The 23413-nt window shown below is 34.8% G+C and overlaps 1 protein-coding gene across 1 annotated transcript in view; it reads left to right on the top strand.

Annotated features, from left to right (window-relative positions):
- PJA2 (praja ring finger 2, E3 ubiquitin protein ligase) overlaps nt 1-23413 on the top strand; it is an 83870-nt gene that overhangs the window by 50698 nt on the left and 9759 nt on the right. The window contains exons 5-7 of the mRNA XM_012647373.1: nt 2749-2934; nt 9255-9440; nt 15636-15747. Coding sequence (XP_012502827.1) covers nt 2749-2934; nt 9255-9440; nt 15636-15747 — 484 coding nt within the window. The remainder of the gene's footprint in view (nt 1-2748; nt 2935-9254; nt 9441-15635; nt 15748-23413) is intronic.

The following is a 23413-nucleotide window of genomic DNA, read 5'->3' as shown; positions in this document are numbered from 1 at the left end:
AGAATGTATTTCTTTAAGAAAGTTAAGGGAGTGAGATTGAATTTAGGAATACCAATTAATAATAGACTATATAGTAGGTCTAGGTTTGGAGAAAAACATTTGAATCAGGGTTTTTAAGGAGAAATGGAAAAAAGGGTGCTAGGATCTTTAAGAGCCATTGTGCAGAGAAAGAATGGAAAGTAAGAAAGGACTTGAATGTGGGGATTTTTTGAAGAGTCAAAAAATAAGTGCTTTCTGGAATGAGAGTATATTAATACCATTAGCAGATAGAAAACTGAGAAGGGGACTTACCTGGCAGATGAAGTTTATAATAAAAATACAAATTTTGAAAAGGAGGGTGAAAAATCTAAAAATGCTTAGTGGGAAGTTAGTGATTATGAAAGCTTAGTGTGGTGATCAAGGCTGGGGATGTACATTTAAAAGTTGTCTCCTTAGAGTTGAGGGTTATAAATAATGAGTAATAATAATACAGGCCTTAGGTCTGCAAACTTTTTCTTAAAGGGCCAGATAGTAAATATTTCAGGCTTTGCTGACCAAGAGGTAAAATCAAAGATAAACACATAAAAACCCTTTTCAGCATACGGACCATTAAAACACAGGCTGCGGGGCCAGTTTTGGCTCAAAGCCTGTGGTTTGCCAATCTTTGACGTAGGCTTCTTACAGTTATTTACTACTGATCACAGACATTCTTCTTATATTGAAATTTAGTGATAGTCCATCAGTTATTTCAGAAATCTGGAAAAGTGAAAAAGTTTCATGTGTTATTTTTCTGGATAAGATTATACTATAAGTTAAATGTTAAAAAAATGAGGTCTTCTTTTATGTATATAAAATTACCACAAATTTATATAGAGATTTTATCCTAATTGCTAAAGACATAACAAAGTAGGAATTGGTAATTTGGCTTTGAATTTGAGACACTTCATAGTCAAGGAAACTTAGTTTAGTAACCTCCTTTAAAACTATTTCCTGTGTTAGATTTTGACACTTATATAAGTCTAGCAGTTGTTTACTTGATATTAGATTATCCTTTGGGTCATAGAAAATTTTACAGAATACAAGAAACTTTGGCTCATACCCAAAACACCTTTTAGTTCTGCAGTCTCAAACCCTCGGGCTGTGGACTGATGTGGGTCTGTGGCTTGTTAGGAACCGTGACCTCTTAGGAACTGGGCCACACAGCAGGAGGTGAGCAGCAGGGAAGCGAAACTTCATTTGTATTTTCAGCCGTTCCCCAGTCTCATCACTGCCTGAGCTCTGCCTCCTGTCAGATCAGCAGTGACATCAGATTCTCATAGGAGCACGGACCCTACTGTAAACTGCGCATGTGAGGGATCTAGGTTGCAAGCTCCTCAGGAGAATCTAATGCCTGATGATCTGAGGTGGATCTGAGGCAGTGATGCTAGCGCTGGGGAGCAGCTGCAAATATAGATTATCATTAGCACAGAGGTTTGACTGCACAATAAATGTAATGTGCATGAATCATCCCCAGACTAAACCATTCCTCCTCACCCCCCAGATCTGGAAAAATTGTTTTCCATGAAACTGGTCCCTGGTGCCAAAAAGGTTGGGGACTGCTGTTTTAGTTGCTATGCCTGAGCTATACTGCATTCCTTTTCCAGGATGTTTGTGTCCTCCTACCTGTTGTTTACTGAAAAGTGGCAGTTGATTTTATTCTTTTCCTTCTATTAAACTTCTCAACACTTTGTTTAGTGCTGCTGTTTGTTCATAACATCTTAACCTCTTGAGTTCATCTGCCTATATTAAAAGGAAGAACTTGCTAACTAGATATTAATGACATAATGTTAAGAAAATGTAATTTCCTACCAATTATCACTTCCTTTCACAAATGTAAACTAAAATTTGTTATTTTTGATTTCCCAAAAGTCAGGTGAACAAAGGGAGATCTTTAAGGAGATTCCTAACCAGAATGGATGATGTGATTGGAAGGGGCATTTAAAACTTACTTTCAACATTGATAAATAATATTTTTGCCTTTGGTAGTGTAAGATGACTAGTTCTTTAGAAACTAAGAAGAGTTAAATATAAACAAATTAACCAAAGTTAAATATAATCAAAAGTGATTTTATGTGGTTTTGTATTATGATTTTATTATACCTTATGTAATTATTTTCTTGAACTTATGTTCACAGTCCTTCCTAAGGACTTACAGCAAAGATCTGTCGGTGCTGCTTTTTATGAATTTGAATATCCCTTCTTTTCAAAGTTGTTTTTTTTTTTTTGTAGGTAAAAAAGGAAGGAAAAAAGTTAAGGTGTTACTTCATGGTATTAGTGGAAATTTATTTATAGAGGATATGTCATAAGTTGTTGATATATAATTAGAAAGTTGTTTTAGTCAGGTTAGGTGAGCAGTACATCTATTATTGTTTATTCCAGATAGCATTTAAGATTACCAAATTGTATTTAAAATTTTATTTAGAAATATGTCTAAAATATGGCAAGCCTGTATCTAAGTACTGTGGAATTATATATGTTAGTGAAAGGAAAAATAAAGTGATATATTCCATAACTTGCCATATGCTATATTCATTTGAAAGAGTTACATTATGCTCTATTTATAATATTTCTGCATTTATTTTTAAAGTATTTTAAAAATTGAATTAGCACCCAGTGAAACATGTGTGGCATCAAGTCCACTCTATACCATGATTTCTGATTAACATTCCAAATGGTAAAAATAACTGAACATGTAATGATAATTTATTGTATTGCTGTTCTGATTTGCAGTTCAGAATGCAGTGATGGAGAATGGTCTGCTTCTTTGCCTCATCGATTTTCTGGTACCGAAAAAGATCAGTCCTCAAGTGATGAAAGCTGGGAGACTCTGCCAGGAAAAGATGAGAATGAACCTGAGTTACAGAGTGATAGCAGTGGCCCTGAAGAAGAAAACCAAGAATTATCTCTTCAGGAAGGGTATGTTTAACAGTGAGATTTATTTTATTTTTATGTGTATTGTACAAAAATAGAATATATCACATTCAAATGTTAGATAGACTATTAATTGCATTTGTAAGCCTTATCTAGGACTGATAGGACCTGTTGATTTTCCGTTATGCTTTTGGTATTTTTAAAAAAGCTATTAAATTGAAAAGACTGTTAATTTCAATATCTTTTATTGAGATACAGTATATACCTCTACTTTGCTTTATGAAGAAAATTGGGCATTTAAAAGGTCATTTTGGTTGCGTTAGGAATGAATGTATTAGAGCTGTCATTGCTATACAGTGGGGGTAGTGGCAAGATAAAAGGGCAGCCCCAAAAGAGAAATCAGTGAGTGATTCATCCACAGAAATGGAGGCAGTTAATTGCAGAAGTTGAAGTTTTTGTATTCCTGTCTAATTGCATTGGATGATGTCTCTAGAACATCAGTGACTGATAATAAACATTTCTGTCTTGTCCTAACTTTAAGTGGGAGTGCTCTAGTGCAGGGGTTGTCAAACTTCTACTGTGAAGGGCCAGATAAATATTTTCAGCTTTATGTGCCAGTCTGTATTGCAGCTACCCAACTTTACTGTTTTAGTGTAAAAGTAGCCATAGACAACATGTAATTGAATGGGTGTAGCTGTCTTCAAAAAACTTTTATTTACAAAAACAGTGGCAGGCTGAAAATAAACCTATAGCCCATAGTTTACTGACCTTTGTTCTAATATTTTCTCTGTAAAAATGATTCTGGCTTTTAGATTGATTTCATATATACAAACCGTATACAAGTGCTTAAAAATCAGACTAAGGAAATACTTACCTTTTATTATTTTTGAAATTTCTATCAAGAATGTTTGTTGAATTTTATTAAAGTCTTTTAAGCATCAATGGAGATAATTGTAATTATTTTTCACATTTGAACTGAAGATCGTGAGGAATTATTTTGTTATTAGATTTCCTAACATTTCCCTTCCGTTGTGCCTTGAAATAAGCCGTATATGATCACACAGTCATGGTTTATTATTGTTTCAGTGAGCTGCTGGTTTCTGTTTGTTGATATTTTATGTGGGATTTTTATTTTGAGATACCTAAATGCAAATTATCTTTAAGTTTTTGTTTCAATGTAAGTTTGGTATTTGCTTAGTTAAAAGAATGTATGTGCTTTTCTTTTTCTGTCCTCTGCTTATTTATTCCTTTAAAAGATGTTAGTATTGGCTTGTGAAACCACCTAGGCTTGTTGTTTTATTGTAGGGGAATATCTTTTTGATAATTTTATTTTTTTCTACGATAATTGGTTGATTCTAACTTAGTTTCTCTTGGGATCTATTTTGGTGAATTATGGTATTTTAGGAAAAAAAACTCAGCGTAGACTAATTAAAACTTGTACTTCTCAGAGTGTATACATTTCCAGCTTGAGATTAATTGGTTTTGACAGTGGTAGGTCGAGTTGGCATTTTTTCTTCTTCATGATTTTATGTTTGATTACCTTTAATCACTATTACTTAATTTAGTAAGTATTATTAAATGATTCATATCTCATTTGTGATAGTAATTCATTCAGCAAATTTTTATTGAGCATTTACTATGTGGGAGGTATTGCAGTGGATCTTATCACAATGAACAAGATAAGTAAGTTTTCCTAGGGAAGCTTACTTTATGGTCAGAAAGGCAGATAATAACCAAGATACAAACACAATAAATTATAGATTATGATGATTACTGTGAAGGAAGTGAAACAGTATTGTGATAGAAAGTAACTGATAGGGACCTGTCTACATTAATTAGAGTGGTCAGGGAGGACATCTTGTAGGAATTGACTTTTGAGCTGAGATCTAAAACATGAGAATTAACAGTCGAGGGAGAGCTTTCTAGGCAAAAGGAAAGGTAAGATCAGAGGTATTGAAAGCTGATTATTTAAGAAGCCCAATTTTTCAAAATTAGTCTTTTATATTGCTGTAGTGCCAAATTATAGTTTTACTCTCGTATTTTTCCTCCTTAGACTTGAGCCCTAGCAGCCTTGTTTTGGTGAATCTGTGATTACATATATATTAATTATTTTCTCTAACCTAGATTTTCTTTTCTTGTTTTTTTTTTTTTTTTTTTTTTTTTTTGAGACAGAGTCTTGCTCTGTCACCAGGGCTAGAATGCCATGGAATCAGCCTAGCTTATAGCAGTCTCCAACTCTAGGGCTCAAATGATCCTGTTGCCTTCCTTAGCCTCCCAAGTAGCTGGGACTATAGGCATGCAACACCACCCGGCTAATTTTTGCTATTTTTAATAGAGACAGGGTCTCTGCTGGGTCTCAAACTCCTGAGATCAAGCCATCTTCCTGCCTCGGCCTCCCAGAGTGCTGGTATTACAGGTGTGAGCCACCTTGCCCAGCCTAGATTTTATTTTCTAACAGTCACTGTTCATTTAATAAGGTACTTTTTATATTGCCAAGATATATGTCTTCAAGTCTCCTTCCAGTTGATGTATTTTGCAGCAGAATGATGCAGAATGATATATTTCACTCAGAATGATGGAGTACACTGAATGTTAAGTGCATAATTATGACAGCCTAATTAAATCTAACAGGAAAAAAAAAGCTCCTCATATCTGGGATGGAGCAGAAAGAAAAATAAATTGGTACATTTTCAAAATTCTGAATCGTTCAGATAATAGCAATAGAGGGAGAAAGAAACCTCCATTTTGGTGGAAATTAAGAAAATCTTCAAGGTTTTAACATCTGTTAAATGTCAAATGTTTGTTAGCTTTAGTTTTATTTAGGCTAAATATATTAAGTCATTAAATATGAAATGTCCAATTTCAAATCAAAAGTTTGTTTTATTATATGTAAAACAAGAAGCAGTACAATTAATCAAAGTATGTGCCTAAACTATCGACACAGTTTTGCCATCTTAATGGTAGTTTGCCTATGCCAGCACTGAAGAAGCCTGGAGAGCAAGTGGCAATGAAATCTCAAAAAGCATTTTCTACAGCTTGTTGAGAAATGAATATTTTTCCTTGCAAGAAGTGATCCAAAGCCTGGAAGAAGTGGTAGTCAGCCGATGCAAGATCTGGTGAATATGGTGGAAGACGGAGAGTTTCCAAGTCCAGCTTCTGTAGCTTGAGCATCATTGTTTTTTGCAACATGTGGTCTTGCAAGAGGGTGGCCTGCCTCTATTGACCAATCTCGGCTGCTTAATTGCAAGCATCCTCATCATTTTGTCCAATTGCTGGCATCTACTGTAATCGATTGACCAGGTTTCATGACACTGTAGAGAATAATACCAGTATTGGTTCACCAAACAGACACCATTAGCTTTTTTTGATGAATATTCAGTTTTGGTCTGCATTTCGGAACTTCATTTTTATCCAACCATTGTGCCGGACACTTGCGATTGTCAAAAAGAATCCATTTTTTATCACATGTAACCATACCATGTAGAAATGGTTCACCTTTATGTTGTGACAGCAAAGAAAGGCAAGCTTCGAGACGATTTCTCTTCTGACGCTTGTTTAATTCATGCGGTACCCATCTATCCAGCTCCTTTACCTTGCCTATTTGTTTCAAATGGTCCAATATTGTTGGAATAGTTTAATGTCAAACCTTGCGCTAAGTCACACATTGGTTGAGATGGATTTGCTTCCACTACAGCTTTCAGCTCGTCATTATCCACCTTGGTCTCAGATCATCCACATGGCTCATTTTGAAGATTAGAATCACCACAACAGAACTTCTCAAACCATCGAGGTGCTATACATTCATTAGCCACATCCTTCCCAAATGCTTTGTTGATATTTTGAGTTATCTGCCCTGCATTGGTTCCACAATGGAACCCATATTCAAAAATAACACAAATTTTTGCCTTACCCATGGTTTCACAAAAATTGCTCTAAAAAAAAATTTGAAAGATAATCACAAGCCAAAATGTGCATTTGAAAGAATGAGGATGTACCTTCACAATAAAAAAAAAAATGTCAAAGTGAAATGTTACAGATATCAGCTGTCAAACTTAGTACTTAAGGAAATCGGACATTCCATACTTAATAACCTAATACAAATAACTGTGTGACTCCTTAATAATTGGCCACATGACTCAACTAAAAATACTGATTTCCCTGTTGTATTTTATATTAATTAAAGGGATAGTTTCTGAAATAAATTAGGAGTACAGTTTATCTTTTAATGATACAGAATTTAGTGTATCATTGCTAACAATTGCTGGAGTAGCAGCTATTTCTGGTTGAACTTCTATTGATAAACGGATAAAATTACAAACATTTTAAAAATAAGTATTCATATATACGATAAAAAGTGAATTTAGATAGTATGAAGTGACCCTTTCAAAACCATTAGAACCAATTTCCTTTGTAAGCTTCTAAAGATATTTTATACATAGAAAAGCATATATGCATACACAGTCCTCTTTACTTTTTTTATACAACTGGTAGGACATCATATAGACATACGGTATTACCTTGCTTTTGTTTTTATTTATTTGTTTTGCTCATAGATCTAGTTTTTAGATTGTTCCATATTCTTCTAAAACATCTACATAATATTTCATTTCACTTAAAGTTACAGTTTCCCAGACCCCGTCAATGATGTTAAGTGAGGACCTACTGTGTAATAATTCATGGATATTCCAATTTCCTTTCGTGGACATTTAAATTATTTAACAGTTTTGGCTATTACAAGAAATGCTACAAAGAAAACATTGTACATATTTTTTCGGAGAAATATCTAGAAACAGAATCACTAGGTAATGAGTATGCACATCCTTAATCTATAGCTATTGCCAAGTTTTTCTACAGAGGAATTATGTTAATATCAGTTACTTTCTTATCAACACTGTATGAATTACCTTTTTTCAGTTTCAACACAGCGTACTATCAGAATTTTTAATTTTTGTCAATAGTAGAAACATATTTCACTGTTGTTTTAATATACATTTTGCTTATTATAAAAGAGCTAGAGCGTCTCTTCATATATTTAAGAGTTAGTTGAATTTCCTTTTCTGCCAACTAATTGTATCCTTTGCTCCTTTCTGTTAATATATGTAGATCTTTTTCTTATTGGTTTGCTTTTACATTTTAAGCTTCTATTTATTAAGGAAATGCCTTTTGTCTCATGTGTTATAATTAATTTTTCTCAGTTTGAGTTGTGTTCAAATTTCTGGTGTTTTGACTTTTCCATGAGTGTTTTCTTTCATGCAAAGGTTGTGAAATTTACCAGTCTATTTGTGGCTTCAAGGTTTTACATCTGCTTAGAATGACACTGAGATTTTTGTAAAATGTTCTCTCATGATTCTTCGACTACTTTATTATTTTATTGGTGGTGAGGGAGGGTGCACATATGCATGCATTTCAAAAATGTGTAGCTGAAATTTATTTACGGGCAAGCAATGACATAGGGATTTAACTGCTCTCCTCCAGGTATATACCCAGTTGTCGCAATACCACTTGTTGATTACGTTCTTGTCCTCCTGTTTTGAAATGTTTCCTTTTTCTCCTCTTAGTTTCTTGATCTGTGCTGGCGTTTTGTCTGTCCCTGTTCCTGTGAGCTTATATTCTAGTAGGAATAGACTGACAATAAACAAATAAGAAAATGTTAAGTAAAAATAAGTTCTATAATTTAAATAAGCAGAGTGATGTGGTAGTCAGTAAATAGAGATCTACTTAAACTGAGTGGTTTACAATAGGCCTGCCTGAGGAGGTCGCTTGTAATCTGAGGTGAATATCAAAAAGGAAATAGTAATGTAAAAATCTGGTGAAAGAACATTTCAGGTAAAGTAAATGACTCCACGGTGGAAATGATCTCCATGTGTTTCAAGAGTAGAAAGAAGAATAGGAGAATAGGAGGTGGGGGAAAAGTGGTGACAGGTGACTGTTGGAGAAGTGGGCCGGGGAGAAAGCATGTGTTGCTTAGGAATTTGTAGGCCAGGTTGAGGAATTTGTATTTTATTTTAACTGGGAAGAGAAGCTACTCAAGAACAGCGTTTAAAAATTCAAATTATCTAGGGTGGGCTTTTCTTATTTTTCTCCTGCAAAAAGAAGAAATATAAGAGCATAGATAATTTAAAAGTATATATGTTCCTATGTAATTAAGAGCTATTTATATTTGCATATAACCCTATGACAAATTTTCTTTCATTTCAAATAATTTTGCAGTTAAGGAAAACAGTTTTTTAGGATCACAAAAGTATAAAGGGCTTGGAACTTAAAGAATATAGAGTCCACTTGCACTGTATAGAATTCTTTAAAGAACAGTGTTATGATGTGTTTTTAAATAATATTTTTTTCTTCCTTTAAAATGTTTATATTAGGGAACAGACATCCTTGGAAGAGGGAGAAATTCCTTGGTTACAGTACAATGAAGTCAATGAAAGCAGCAGTGATGAGGGGAATGAGCCTGCCAATGAATTTGCACAGCCAGAAGCTTTCATGTTGGATGGCAACAATAACCTGGAGGATGACTCCAGTGTGAGTGAAGACTTAGATGTGGACTGGAGGTATATATCCTGATGTTATTAGTATGCTTGGTTGCTCGTTGAGTAGAATTCGTTCCTGACTCTAAATTATGAAAATTAAATCTCTGCTAGCTGAGAAGTATTCTGATTTTTCCATTCGTTAGTCTCTCTCTCATTTCAAAGCTCATTTCAGATATCACTTCTTACATGGACTCCTGTTTCCTCCAAATGGCAACCTCTTCTTTCTTTGACCTTCAGCTCCCTTGAAGCTTACCTTATATCTAGTTATTTATATACTTTTTTTTGGTTTTTGGGTTTCTGATTTTTTTGATTTTGTTCTATATGCCCTGTAGCACTTAGCATAATCCTTTAAAAATATATAGGTTCTTAATTAATACTACCTAAAGAATTTAAAAACCTGTAGTTGAATCAGAAGAATCAAGAGTTTTCCTTCATTGTTCTTCCTTTTCCTTCTCTGTATGTAAAATATGGAAGATAAAATTGTACTTTCCCAGAGATGTTGAAAATATTAAATTTACTTTGTGCTGACAAAGAACAGTGAGCTTCAAATAAAAGTAACATATAAGTGAAGTGGATTATAGAATTCGTTTCTCCTTATGATACAATCCTCAGAATTTAGCTGTTTTGGTTTATAAAATCTTTCGGGTGTGCAGCAGTAACCTATTAGAAGCAGCTAATTATTGAGATGTAGAAGGGATGTTTATTCTAACTGATCCCTTTTGTTACTTTATCTGGGGGAAAAAGTGGCTTGGCATACTTAACCTCATTTCCTTCTTTGCACAAAAGTACATATGATATAGACAGGGTCTCACTGTGTCGTTCAGGCTGAAGTGCAGTGGCCCGATTGTAGCTCACTGCAACCTTGAGCTCCTGGGCTCAAGCAATCCTCCCACCTCAGCCTCCTGAGTAGCTAGCACACACCATCACACCTGGCTGATTTTTAAAAAATTTTCTGTAGAGATAGGATCTTGCTATGTTGCCCAGGCTGGTCTCAAACTTCTGGCCTCAAGCAATCCTCCTACCCTTGGCCTCCTGAAGTGCTGGGATTACAGACATGAGCCACCCTGCCTAGCCTGTATGAATATATTTTTAAGAATTTGTCTTGTTTTTCCACTTACAGCTCCCTTATAGAAAATTTAGAACAATAAAGATAAGAAAAATTCATTCGTATCCCCTGATATCTCTACATGTTTTTAGGCCTTGTATTTTTAAGGCCTCCTTTGTATTTTCAGTCTCTCTTTCTGTGTGTACCAGTTGCTTTTTTGTACTTCTCCAGATTGTTCCAGATGAAAAACTCAATGTCTCCTTGAGATCCTCCCTACCACTTCCTGTTCTGATTCCCCGTGGAACAGTGCGGGGGGAGTCATGTGCAGAACAGACTTTTATTACTATCTGTGGAAGCGGGATTTCATCTCAACCACACAATTTGTAATTTCACCTTAAACATTCCTGTTCTCCAAAACCAGTTTTCTGGCTTCTCACACGTTAGGGAAAATCAGTGGCTTCACCTAGTCTCAGTCTTGCTGATCATGATGCTTCCTTCTTTTCCTCCCTCTCTTGTGTCTCCCTATTACTGTCTTACTGAAACTCCTTGTTAATTCTGAAGTCTCTATCTCCATTATACAGAGTAATTACTCAAAGTGTTCAGCAAATGAAAGAATCATGTTTAGCATAATCTGTGCATATTGGGAGACCATTATGATTTCATATGAGAGAGATTTTTTCTGTTGTACATTTTTAAGACTTTGTAAAAATTAGTTTTTACAACTCCATTATGAAGGTATTCCATCCTATAGGTGCACTAAGATTTAATGGATTACCTACCCATTGAAACAGTACGGTGAACTGTCTTCCTCACCCCCATAAACCTTCCTCTGAACTTCTGGTTATTCCTTTAGGACAGATTAATAGAGGTGACATTACTGAGATGTAGTATTTTTCAAGATTTTGATACCTATTTCCAAATAATTTTCAATAAAGATTGTTCCACATAAATATTTGAAAGAATAATATAAGTCTTTATTGAATACAATTACAACTTAAATTAGAAAACCTTTACTTTAGGTTCTAATTCACTGATGACATTTTTGGATATGACTGTTTTGTTAAGGTTTTGGAGACCTCACTGATGGTCCCAAAATTTGTGGAGCTTCAAAGTAGTTTTTTTTTTAACATGGAAAGCATTTTCACATTGATTTTAAGATAGAAGTTTTGAATTTTGCTCTTTTGAATGTAGATATGTCAATAGTTCCTTATTTTCTGATCTGGTACTATATTAATTTATATGGCAGTAACTAAAAGTTCATAAGGTGAAAATGTGGTTTCATTTTTATATTAAAATAGCACGTTTAAAAGGAAGAGCCATGGCAAACAGCAGCAATTCTTGTCTCTAAAGTCAAATTTTGGCACACGTGTTTTGTTTTGTGACTACTTATAAAAAAAAGGTAAAGCCCTTTGGTTCCTTATTTTAGTTTAAAGGAATATGGAAAAGGTCCTCTATCAAGTTTGTTTGCTTTGATTGATGTTGTAAAAGTGTAAAATATCCAGAGTGTGTCTCATAGCTTGATGTGGTAGCAAGTGACACAGAGAAATCATGATTTTTGGATTTAGACAAATCCATTTATTTGTTCTTTGATAAGTCCTTAACCTGTCTTCCTGTAAGAAATTAGGGTTATAATTATTAACCTAATAAGGTAGTGAGCTGTCAATTGTGTGTGGATATAACTATGGCTTAATAATAGAATTTAAAAATTATTTTGAAATAATATCAGACTTACAGAAAAGTGTTAAAAATAGTACAAAGAATTCCCATATATCCTTCACTAAGATTCCTTTAATATTAACATTTTGAAACCACATTTGTGTTACCATTCTCTCTTTCCTTTCTCTATTTATGGTAAGGTTTTTTTTCTGACTCATGAGTAATTTGAAGGCATGGTGTGTCCCTTTACCCATAAGTATTCTGGAATGAATTTCCTAAAACCAAGGATCTTTTCTTGGATAATAGTAAATTTGTCAAAGTCAAGAAATTAACAGTAAGTTTGTCAAAGTCAGGAAATTAGTATTATTAGTATTATCTAATCTAAAGACCTTATTCAAATGTCCATAATTGTTCCACCAATGCCTTTAGATAAATTTTTTGTGGTCTAACCTAGGACTACTCATTGCGTTTAGTTAACATACTTCTTTAGTATTTTTTAATCTGGACATTCCCTTAGTCTTTGTTTTTCATGACTTCGACATTTTTGAAAAGCATAGGCCATTTATTAATATTTTGTAGAATGTCCCTTAGATTGTACTTGTCTGATGTTATAAAACGTCACCTTAGGAATGATTCTCAGTACATAACAGAAGACATATGGTGTCTTGGTATCCTGTTACTGGTTATATTAATTCTGATCATTTGGTCATGGTTTTATCTTTCCAATTTCTTTACTGCGTAGTTGCCATTTTTCCTTTTTTATAGGTAACCCTTGAATAACATGCTGTGCTGGGGTGCTGACTCCATCAAGCAGAAAATTCGCGTATAACTTTTGGCTCCCCAAGAACTTAACTACTAATAGTCTACTGTTGACCAGAAGCCTTATTGATACCACAAATGGTCAATTAACACATATTTTGTATGTCATATCTATTATATACTGTATTCTTAAAGCAAGTTAGAGAAAAGAAAATGTTATTAAGAAAATCATAAGGAAGAGAAAATATATTTACTATTCATTAGATGGATCATCATAAAGGTCTTCATCCTTATCTTTTTCATGTTGTGTAGACTGAGAAGGAGGAAGAAGAGGAAGGGTTGGTCTTGCAATCTTTGGGGTGGCAGAGGTAGAAGAAAATCCCAGTATAAGTGGACTGAAGCAGTTCAAACCCATGTTGTTTGAGGATCAGCTGTAATCAATAGGCATCTGGTGGGAAGATTGTTCGAGACTGTAAATAACCTGTTTCTTTTCAAAATATCAAACTTCCATCCACTAGTTTTAAGCATCCATTAGTGATTCTTGTCTGAACAGTTATTATTACCATGGTGATTGCCAAATGCACGTTATTAGAATTTTTAATATTAACTGATTATTCTGCAGTGGCCAAATTACAACCAGATATTATGCTTTGAGTGTCTAGGTTTGTTTGGCCTGGAGAAGAAAAGAATTATTGGGAGAAAAGTGTCTTCAACCATTTGAAGGGGTTTTTTGCAAAGAGAAAGTGGGCATAGTTTGTATTGCTGCAGCAGGCAGAACTGTAACAATAGCATAAAAGTTGTAAGTAGGAAATCTTCATGTAAGTTTTGTTGTGTTTTATTTCAGAATATTATGAGGGTACAAACGTTTTGGTTACATGAATTGCTTTTGTACAGTTTGAATCAAAGTTATAAGTGTCCATCACCCATGTAGTGTGCTCATACAAGTTTTAAACTTCCAGTAGAGCTGTCCCACACTGGCACATACCACCTTAGAAAGCAGTGTATTTTCCGCATGGAGGGAATGTTTCTTTTGTTTCTTAAATATCTACTATTGGTTCCATCTCTGTGCCAGGCACCTTTGTGGATCTACTCATGTAATTTGTTTTATGAAGAAACAGAATGCCAACTAATTAATTTTTTAAATTAATTAACTGTTTCAGTTAAATCCCTATCCAACTGACTCCAGAGCTGTTCCTTTTTGCACTACATCTCACTACTAGATAAAGGAGTTCCAGTTTTACAAGGGTGGATGGATTCAGTAATTCTTAGTAGTTAGTATTAATTATAATTCTAAAATCTGAGGTTATATGAGAATGTTCATTTGAACCATGTAATGTTTGCTGATTTCCAGATACTACTAAGCTATAATATATTCTTCATAAGAATCATTTCTATATTTCTTGGCAATAGAATTATAATTTTAAGGATGGCACATGAGTTGACATCAAAATTATTTTTGAACTAGCTTGTGTATCTATGGATGTTTCTGACTATGATATTCAGATTCCGATATGATATTGAAGTCAACATAAGTTTGTGTTTAGACTAAATAAGCTCAGTTTTGTAGATCTTGGATTTATGAGGTGGTGGGAGTAAGTATATCTATGCAAAGTGCCCCACAGACAACTAGAAATACCGATATAGATCAAAAGCTCCAGGGGGAATTTGAAATTAGGTAGAGATTTACGAATTACTTGCAGAGAAGATAATTGAAGAAATGGTCTTGAATATAATTTCCGAGGGAGCAAGATTAGAGACAGTAGGACTGAGGACATATGTATGGTCTCCAAATTTTGAAATACTTAGTGTTTCTAAGATTAGAAGAAAAGGAGGAGTCTGGGTATGTCTAGGGGTGGAGGAAGGAGATTAGGACCAGAGTGAAACATATGTTTCTTCGAGAAGCTTACAGTTCTTTAAAAGAAAATAATAAAAATGAGCAGTTAGGAGCTAGGTATTTTTCAAGCTGTATAATAAAGGAGGTGGCCTAATTCTTAGAAGAGGAGGAGAGAGATTAATGAGAAAGGCTTGAGAAAATAAAATATTTTTAAACCCAAAGTAATTAAGTAAGCAATACAAAGTGAGAGAAGAAAAGGAGGCTTTGACTAATGACAGAATTAAAATAACGGTAGTAGTTTTCTTTGCCATGTACTCACCTACATTCGGATTGGAAACTAAAATAAACAGAAGGGGAAATATATACGGGAAAGAATTGGGTGGGGAAGAGTACTATAGCTGAGTATCTGTTATCCAAAATGCTTGGGACCGGAAATGTCTGGGATTTGGAATTTTTTTGGATTTTGGAGTGTTTGCATTATACTTCCAGCTGACCATCCCAAATCCAAAAATCCAAGATACGAAATACTCCAATGAGCATTTCCTTTGAGTGTCATGTTGGCATGAAAAAAGTTTCAGATTTTGGAGTATTTTGGATTTTTGGGTTTGGAATGCTCAACTTCTGCCTTTAAGCAGTTTCCGGAGTTAGAACTAGAATCACCAAAGAGAATTTTCCTATAGATTTTGTGCAGTGAGTGTGGTAGCCTACTGGGTTAGGTGGTGGCATCTTAACTACTTATGCTTTGCACTTAACTTCTCTGCTCTCTTCCTCCTCACCCCACAAGCGTGATGTTAAAATATTTTAAGGTTTTCTGCTCTCAGTGTGTTTATTGGCTTGTCCAGGATGCTAATATAATTATGTCCTCAGCATAAGATTTCCCAAGTCATCGTTGTGGGTTTTATTTTTTTATTTTTTTTCCCAGCCTATTTGATGGCTTTGCGGATGGCCTAGGAGTTGCTGAAGCTATTTCTTATGTGGATCCTCAGTTCCTCACCTACATGGCACTAGAAGAACGCTTAGCCCAGGCTATGGAGGTATGTTAGTAACTATGATGTCCGTATATTAGTTGATGGGATGAAAAATGATAAAAGGTTAATAAAAGTTTAAAGGATTTTTTTAAACTATTATTTTAAAAAGTGAATTTCTTCTCATCCGTTTAATAATACTTGGTGAATAGTGATTGTCACCAATATGTGTATGTAAATTAGACTTGATGTCATGCCAATTTGCCTCAAAATTTTTTCTCAGTTTTTACTGCAGAGTAGAAAATGTTTTCCTCACATTTAGAAAATACACTTTCCTCCTCTGTTGAAATATGTATGCGAGACTGAATAGTTTATACATACACGCATGTACAGGTTATTTGTGAAATGAAGTTGAAGCTCTCTAAGGATATATTACCAGTCACTTCCTTTTGTTTGCTCTCATGGCTCCTAAATACTGTCTTTCTGCCTAATGCAGTTTGGAAATTTGCTCCCTCTCACCCCGACACATGTACACATGCTATAATAAATGTGGTACATTTTGCTGCCTAGATGTCTCTTGTCTTCATCATTTGATTGAAACGGAAAAACTTGTTCTTAAATGCATTTGTCTAAGGTCTAAAGCCCAAGTGTTGTCAAGTTTGAAAACTACCACTATGCTAGTGGATTTCATTATAAGATGTCTTTCTTTAAATCCCTATTTCCAAAGTAGAGGAACAGTAATAACTGATAAGTGAGCCAAAGGTGAGAGAATAAAAATTAATAAGAAAGAACTTTCAGGAGCATTATAATACTTTATCTCTAAATTTTCTGAGATTAAATGTCCAGTTTGGATTGATAAATTAGATAGTAGATAGAGGATAGATACCTGTCTATCTATACACACACACACACATACACATACGTGTACACAAACACACTTACATTAGCTCTGCTTTGGCACCACTTATCTTACGTATATAATCTTCCATGGAGATAATTGCTTTCAATTATTTTTTATACTGTATGTTTTTCTCAAAATGACCATAGCAGTAATACTGTAGTATTACTAGGAAAAGTCAGAACATCATGAGATGGGATATACTTAGGACTTTTACTAGATTATTTAACTTGCCTTGCCAAATTCTGACACATACAAAATAATGATACAGCATGATAATTTGCATCAGAAATGTAATATATAAAGATTAAGGATCACTAACTTCCTTGAGCTAAATATGTTTTGAGTGACCCCAATGGAGTACATTGATTCTAGGGTCTGATTTCACAGTGTTTAAACCATCTTCGATTCTTATGCTAGTGGTTTATGATTTCCTACAATATGAAGAAGTGTTGAGAAGAAAATAAGTTTTATTATTAATTACTAGTAGGAAATATGACATTTGATTGACACCTTAAAAGAAGAGCCAGAGAGATTGGTCATGGGAGATAGTGCTCGGTAAAGGCACTAGCAGAGTGAACAAAGACAAGCAAGCAAAAGGATCGTATGTCCAGGGAATTTACCACCCTATACATTGCTGCCTTCTGCTAACACTGCCACTTTTAAAGTTATTCTTACCCATCTATCCTTCTGCCTCTGTTTAATGGCTTTAAGCATCTCTCTCCACAATTTCACAGCTTCCTCACATTTTAGTGCTCTGCTTTATTTTATTTGAATTTGATAGAGACCTTCTACCCCTAAAGAATTGATATATTTCCATCTTCCTATCACTTTCCAGAAATCTATTTTTCCATGTATAGTATGCATTTATTTAATCATTTAAAAACAATGCAACTGAAATAAATTAATAATTTATGATTTTCCTTTTAGATTTAACACTAACATTCTTTAAATGAAACAAAAACAATAAAACAAATTGCCTGCCTTTATTTGTTTCTCAAGCAGCCCTGTCCCTCTTTAGAAGTAGTTTTCGTTTATTATTTTTCTAGTACCACTGATCTTTTTTTTTCGGGTAGTGGCTTTTGGCAAATATATTGGCAGTTACATTTGTCTCATATAATATTTGTGTTTCAAATATGAGTGAGGACAAGGGTACATTATTGACCATCTTTAACTTGTTGAAATAATGGTATTAAAGCTTTCTGGTTTTCAAAACAAATTTTGAAAAAATATCCCTTTGCACTTATTTATGTTGACATCTAAATTTCTTTAGCATAAATTTAGTAATATCGTTTACCTTATGCTTCTTTGCAAGAAGAATGTTTAAAAATTTTAATGTAAAAAAATTAGTTTAAATTGAGTTACAGTTAATAGTATCCAATTGATCAAAGATAAATTATTATAAATTTTGATTAAATATTTAAACATAAAATTTTACTAGAAATGCGTCTCTTAATGAGATAGAGGCTTTTTTCCCTTCCCAATTTCTTTGAATTTTATTTATTCCTAGGGATACATTTCAGCATAAATTTTATTTCTGTTCTTCATTTTTGTGAATGTAAGCTTGAAAAATTTTCTTCACATAAATAAGTTGATAGAGTAAAAGGAATTTATCATAGCATTATCACTCAGTTCTGAGATGTTTGCCAAAAATCACATCAACTTAAGTTGTTTAGATCTGCGTTCAATTTTTTGAAATCAAAGGATTGGAAGCCACTTAAAGATTTGTTATTCAGTCATTAGCGTTCACTTTGACCCCAGTACTTCAGATTGCCTCTCTGAATGGGTAAGAAGTACACTTTTATTTATAAAGTGGGAGAAAGGTGAGTATAAAAGAAATGTAGGAACAGAGAACCAGCATAACACTTTGACGGCCAGTGCATTCTTATACAGATCAATATGAGGAAAGATTACTTAAGAAAGTTAACTGAAATTGGTTCCCTTGAGATTATCTGTACCCATGGACCCCTTGGAAAGTCTTTACAAACTCATAAGAGCACCTCATATACACTGAGATATAGGTACTAGGAAGGTAATAACGTGGAAGTTAAGAGCCTGGGCTTTTGCGTTAGATAGACTGTATATGACCTTGGATAATTCACTAGCCTGTCTAAGCTTCAGGTTGCTTATTTACAAAATGAGAATAATAAAATCTATCTCATAGGTTACTACCGTGAGATTGTGTAAAAATATTTAGCAAAATATCTGATATAGAGGTAAGCTTTCAGTAAACGGTATATTCATAGGTATATCCAAATCAGCAACCAATTGGTATTCATCCAACAAATCTGGATTCAATTGTGATCATTAAAAATCAGTATTAAAAAATTCACTGTAGATCTTAATTCTTTAAAAACTAAATTGTATTTTATTCTTTAGAAACTAAATTTTGTGTTAGCAAAGGATTATACTACTTTAAACCTAGATGTATTCCAGGTTGGGTTATTTAGGCTATTTAGTTGTCTTTCTAGTTAGTTGCGCTAACTTTTGAAAATATATTGTACTGCCTAAAGATATAGACAGATTTTTGTATTTTTATACATTTTCATAGACTTGGCTATAAAATGATCTCTTTTGCTCTTGTTGCTTGTAAGTGATCCCAGATCATCCTAAATATATGTCAGTATCAAGGCAATAAATTATTTTTACATGCATGAAATTTCTGGTGTTTATTAGCACTGCAGATGTACAGGTAATCATCAAAGAGGAATAATGAACCCATTGAAACAAACATGTATCAAAGCATAGTTAGCCTGGAATAACCTCCCCAAATGAAAGTTACTGTAAATGTATCCCTTTTTACTGTTTATGTGTAACACAGATGAGTTCTCACAAGCAGGTTCTATCTTGAGTAATAGATAGGAAATTAGGGGAGATTCATGACTGTAGTTATGTGAGAATGAAACAGATAGATAGTAGTATCTTGCCTTCCATTTCCTATGTCCTGATAAGAAAATGTAATATAAAGAATTATTAACTAAAACAAGGAAATAGAGTAACAAGAGATTGGCTAGTAGGAAATAAAGTTAATTCTAAAGAATATAGGACAAGCACATATAAGGAACAGCCACCACCTGTCAGGCCAAGCTAGAATACTCAAGGAAGCATCTCCAGTCCACCCCAGGGTTGAGATCTAGACCTTGATGGAAACAGTGCAACTGTGGCTCTCACTGTATGGCACAGAAGTCACTGTGGTGCTGTGCTGGCAGAACTTGCTAGAAACTTGTCCTCTGGAACTTCCTGGAAAGCAGCCCTCTAGGGTGCTGGGGAAAGCTATTCGTGGGGAGGTGTTTAACTGGAAGCATTCTGCTGCAGAACTCTAAGTGGATGCTGGGGGAAGCTGCTGGTTACTGAGTGCTGCTGGCCCACGTGCTTTAGAAGAGCTGGCTGCTGGAGAAGCTGTGCACACCACAGGAGTCTGGTGCTAGAGAAAGCCACCAATGTCACAGAAGCCTGTCAGACAAACACTGGGATCTGAAGCAAAGCCCTCTCCTCCTGCAGTGTCTCTTCAGCACTTCTCTGAACAAAGCTCAGTATCATGCCAGTTGCTAGAAGGGAAAATATTTAAATAGCCCAGATTTTCACACAACTGACAAAAATAGTAAATTTGGATTTGAGGAGCAGTAATTCCAACTGGAATAGTCCATCCCTCTGATGACTTGGCTTCCGTATACACCTTTCTATTCACATTTGAGCTTCCATCTAACAATACAACTGTATTTCTACCTAATAAGATAGAGCTGTTCTTACAAATGAAGAGGTTTTCACCTTTTCCCCAGATTAAGCAGATATATAGTCCCAACAGTCATTGTATTCATCACTAGCTCTGCCAATCACTCCACAAATACAGTCATAGTCACACGGAATATTCTCTTACATAAAGACTAACTTTCAGTTAACATCCAACAACTGGTATATGAAATAGAAATGAGAAGGAGAAAGAAAAAAGAAAATTGGGGTTATTAAGAAATGTCCAATTTCCTTAAGTACTAAATTTGACAGTTCATATCTCTGATATTTCACTTTGACACTTCTTATTTTATGTTTATTCTGAAAGTACATCTGCAGTCTTTCAAATGCATGTTTTGGCTTATCTTTCAAATTTTTTTAGAGCAATTTTTGTGAAACCATCAATAAGTTAAAAATTCATGTTATTTTCGAATATGATTTCTATGATGGAACCAATGCAGTGCAGACAGCTCAAAATATCAACAAGGTGTTTGGTAAGGATGTGGCTAATGAACACACAGTACATTGATGGTTCGGGAAGTTAGATTCTGGTGGTTTTAATCTTGAAAATGAGCCACATGGGCAACCTGAGACCAAGGTGGATAATAATGAGCTGAAAGCTATAGTGGAAGCAAATCCATCTCAACCTTCACATGAATTAGCAGCAGGGCTTGACATTACTATTCCAACAATATTGGACCATTTTAAACAAATGAGCAAGGTAAGGAAGCTGGATGGGTGGGTTCTACATCAATTAAGTGTCAGAAAAGAAATCATCTTGAATCTTGCCTTTGCTGTCACAACATAAACATGAACCATTTCCACACCATATTATTACGTTTGATGAAAATGGATTCTTTTTGACAATCGCAAGCGTTTGGCACAATGTTTGGATAAAGATGAAGTGCCAAAACATAGTCCAAAACCGAATATTCATCCAAAAAAGCTAATGGTGTCCGTTTGGTGGTCCAGCACTGGTATTATCCACTACAGCTTCATGAAACCTGGTCAGTCAGTAACAGCAGATGTGTACTGCAGCCTGTTGGATGAAATGATGAGTATCCCTCTGATTAAGCAGCTGAGATTGGTCAATAGAGTCAGGCCAATCCTCTTGCAAGACAACACTCAACCACATGTCACACAAACAATGCTGCTCAAACTATAGCAACTGGACTTGGAAAATTGCTGTCATCCACCGTATTCACCAGACCTTGCACCAACTGACTACCACTTCTTCCAGACTTTGGACCACTTCTTGCAAGGAAAAATATTCAATTCTCAACAGGCTGTGGAAAACGCCTTTCACAATTTCACTGCCACTAGCGCTCCAGCCTTCTTCACCACTGGCATAAACAAGCTACAGATGGCAAAACTGAGTTGATAGGTTAGGCGCATACTTTGATTAATTGTACTGTTTGTTGTTTGAGATATAATAAACTGCACTTTCGATTCGAAATCGGACATTTTATATTTAATGACCTAATGTATCTGTCATAAATACTTTTGGAGTTTTTTTTTTTTTTAACACCTGCGTGTAATAAAGAAAGTGGGTTTAGAGATCACTGGGAAGGCAGATTGGTTACCCTATGACTCCATTTACATTAAAATTTTTAAACATTCTTCTTGCAAAGAAGTATAAGATAAACAATACTACCCATTTTCCTCTCTCCCCAGCCCCTGGTAACCACCATTCTACTTTCTGTCTTTGTGAATTTGACTACTTTAGATACCCCATATAAGTGGTATATAGTATTTATCCTTCTGTGACTCGCTTATCTCACTTAATTTGGTGTCTTTTTTTAAATTTCAAAATGTTACGGAGGTACAAACGTTTTTTTGGTTGCATGGATCGCTTTTGTTGTGCTTGAGTTAGGGTTGTAAGTGTTGCAGGGTTGTAAGCCCATTACACAGATAGTGTTCATTGTACCTGTTAGGTAAATTTTCGCCCATCCCCTCCACCTCCTCCCTCCTGCTTGATTTCCACTGACTTTTACTTCCCTCTGTGCACATGTGGGCTCATTGGTTAGTTCCAATTTAATAGCGAGTACATGTGGTGTTTGGTTTTCCATTCTTTTTTTTTATTTCAAAATATTACAGGGGGTGCAAATGTTTTGGATTACATGTATCAGTTTTGTTATGCTTGAGTCAGGGTTTTAAGTGTGCACATCACCCAGATATTGTTCATTGTACCCGTTAAGTAGGTTTTCACCCATCCCCTCCTCCTCCTTCCCCCTGCTTGATGTCCACTGGGTTTTACTTCCCTCAGTGCAGGTGTGTGCTCATCCGTTAGCTCCAATTTAATAGTGAGTACAAGTGGTGTTTGTTTTTCCATTCTTTAGACACTTCACTTAGGATAATGGTCTCTAGTCCCATTCAGATTGTTGCAAAAGGCCTTAATTCAGCCTTCTTCATGGCTGAGTAGTATTCCATAGTATACATATATCATATTTTATTAACCCACTCGTTGATGAGCACTTGGGTTAATTCCACATCTTTGCAGTTGTGAGTTGTGCTGCAGTAAACACTGGGATGTAAGTGTCTTTTTGATAAGATGACTTTTTTTCCTTTGGGAAAATACCAAGTAGTGGGATTGCTAGATCAAATGGTAGGTCTACTTTTAGTTCTTTTAGGAACCGCCATACTGTTTTCCATAGAGGCTATACTAACTTGCAGTCCTACCAACAGTGTGTAAGGGTTCTTTTCTCTTCAGCATCTATTATTTTTGGGCTTTTTAATAAAAGCCATTCTAACTGAGGTAAGGTGATATCTTATTGTGGTTTTAATTTGCATCTCTGTGATGATTAGTGATGTTGAGCATTTTTTCCTATGTTCATTGGCCATTTGTCTATCTCGTTTTGAAAAGCTTCTGTTCATGTCTTTTGCCCACTTCTTAATGGCTTTTTTTTTCCTTGCCGATTTGCTTGAGTTCCTTGCAAATTCTGGTTATTAGCTCCTTATTGGATGTGTAGCTTATGAATATTTTCTCCCATTCTGTAGGTTGTCTCTTTTCTCTATTGATTATTGCCTTAGCTATGCAGAAACCTTTTAATCATGTTCCATTTATTTATTTTTGTTGTTGCTGTGATTGCCATTGGGATTTTAGTCATA

Source organism: Propithecus coquereli, unplaced genomic scaffold (genome assembly GCF_000956105.1).
Source record: "Propithecus coquereli isolate 6110/MARCELLA unplaced genomic scaffold, Pcoq_1.0 Scaffold265, whole genome shotgun sequence".
Classification (NCBI taxonomy): Eukaryota; Metazoa; Chordata; class Mammalia; order Primates; family Indriidae; genus Propithecus; species Propithecus coquereli.
The sequence above is the reverse complement of the archived record's forward strand: the minus strand, read 5'-3'. Positions and strand labels throughout refer to the sequence as shown.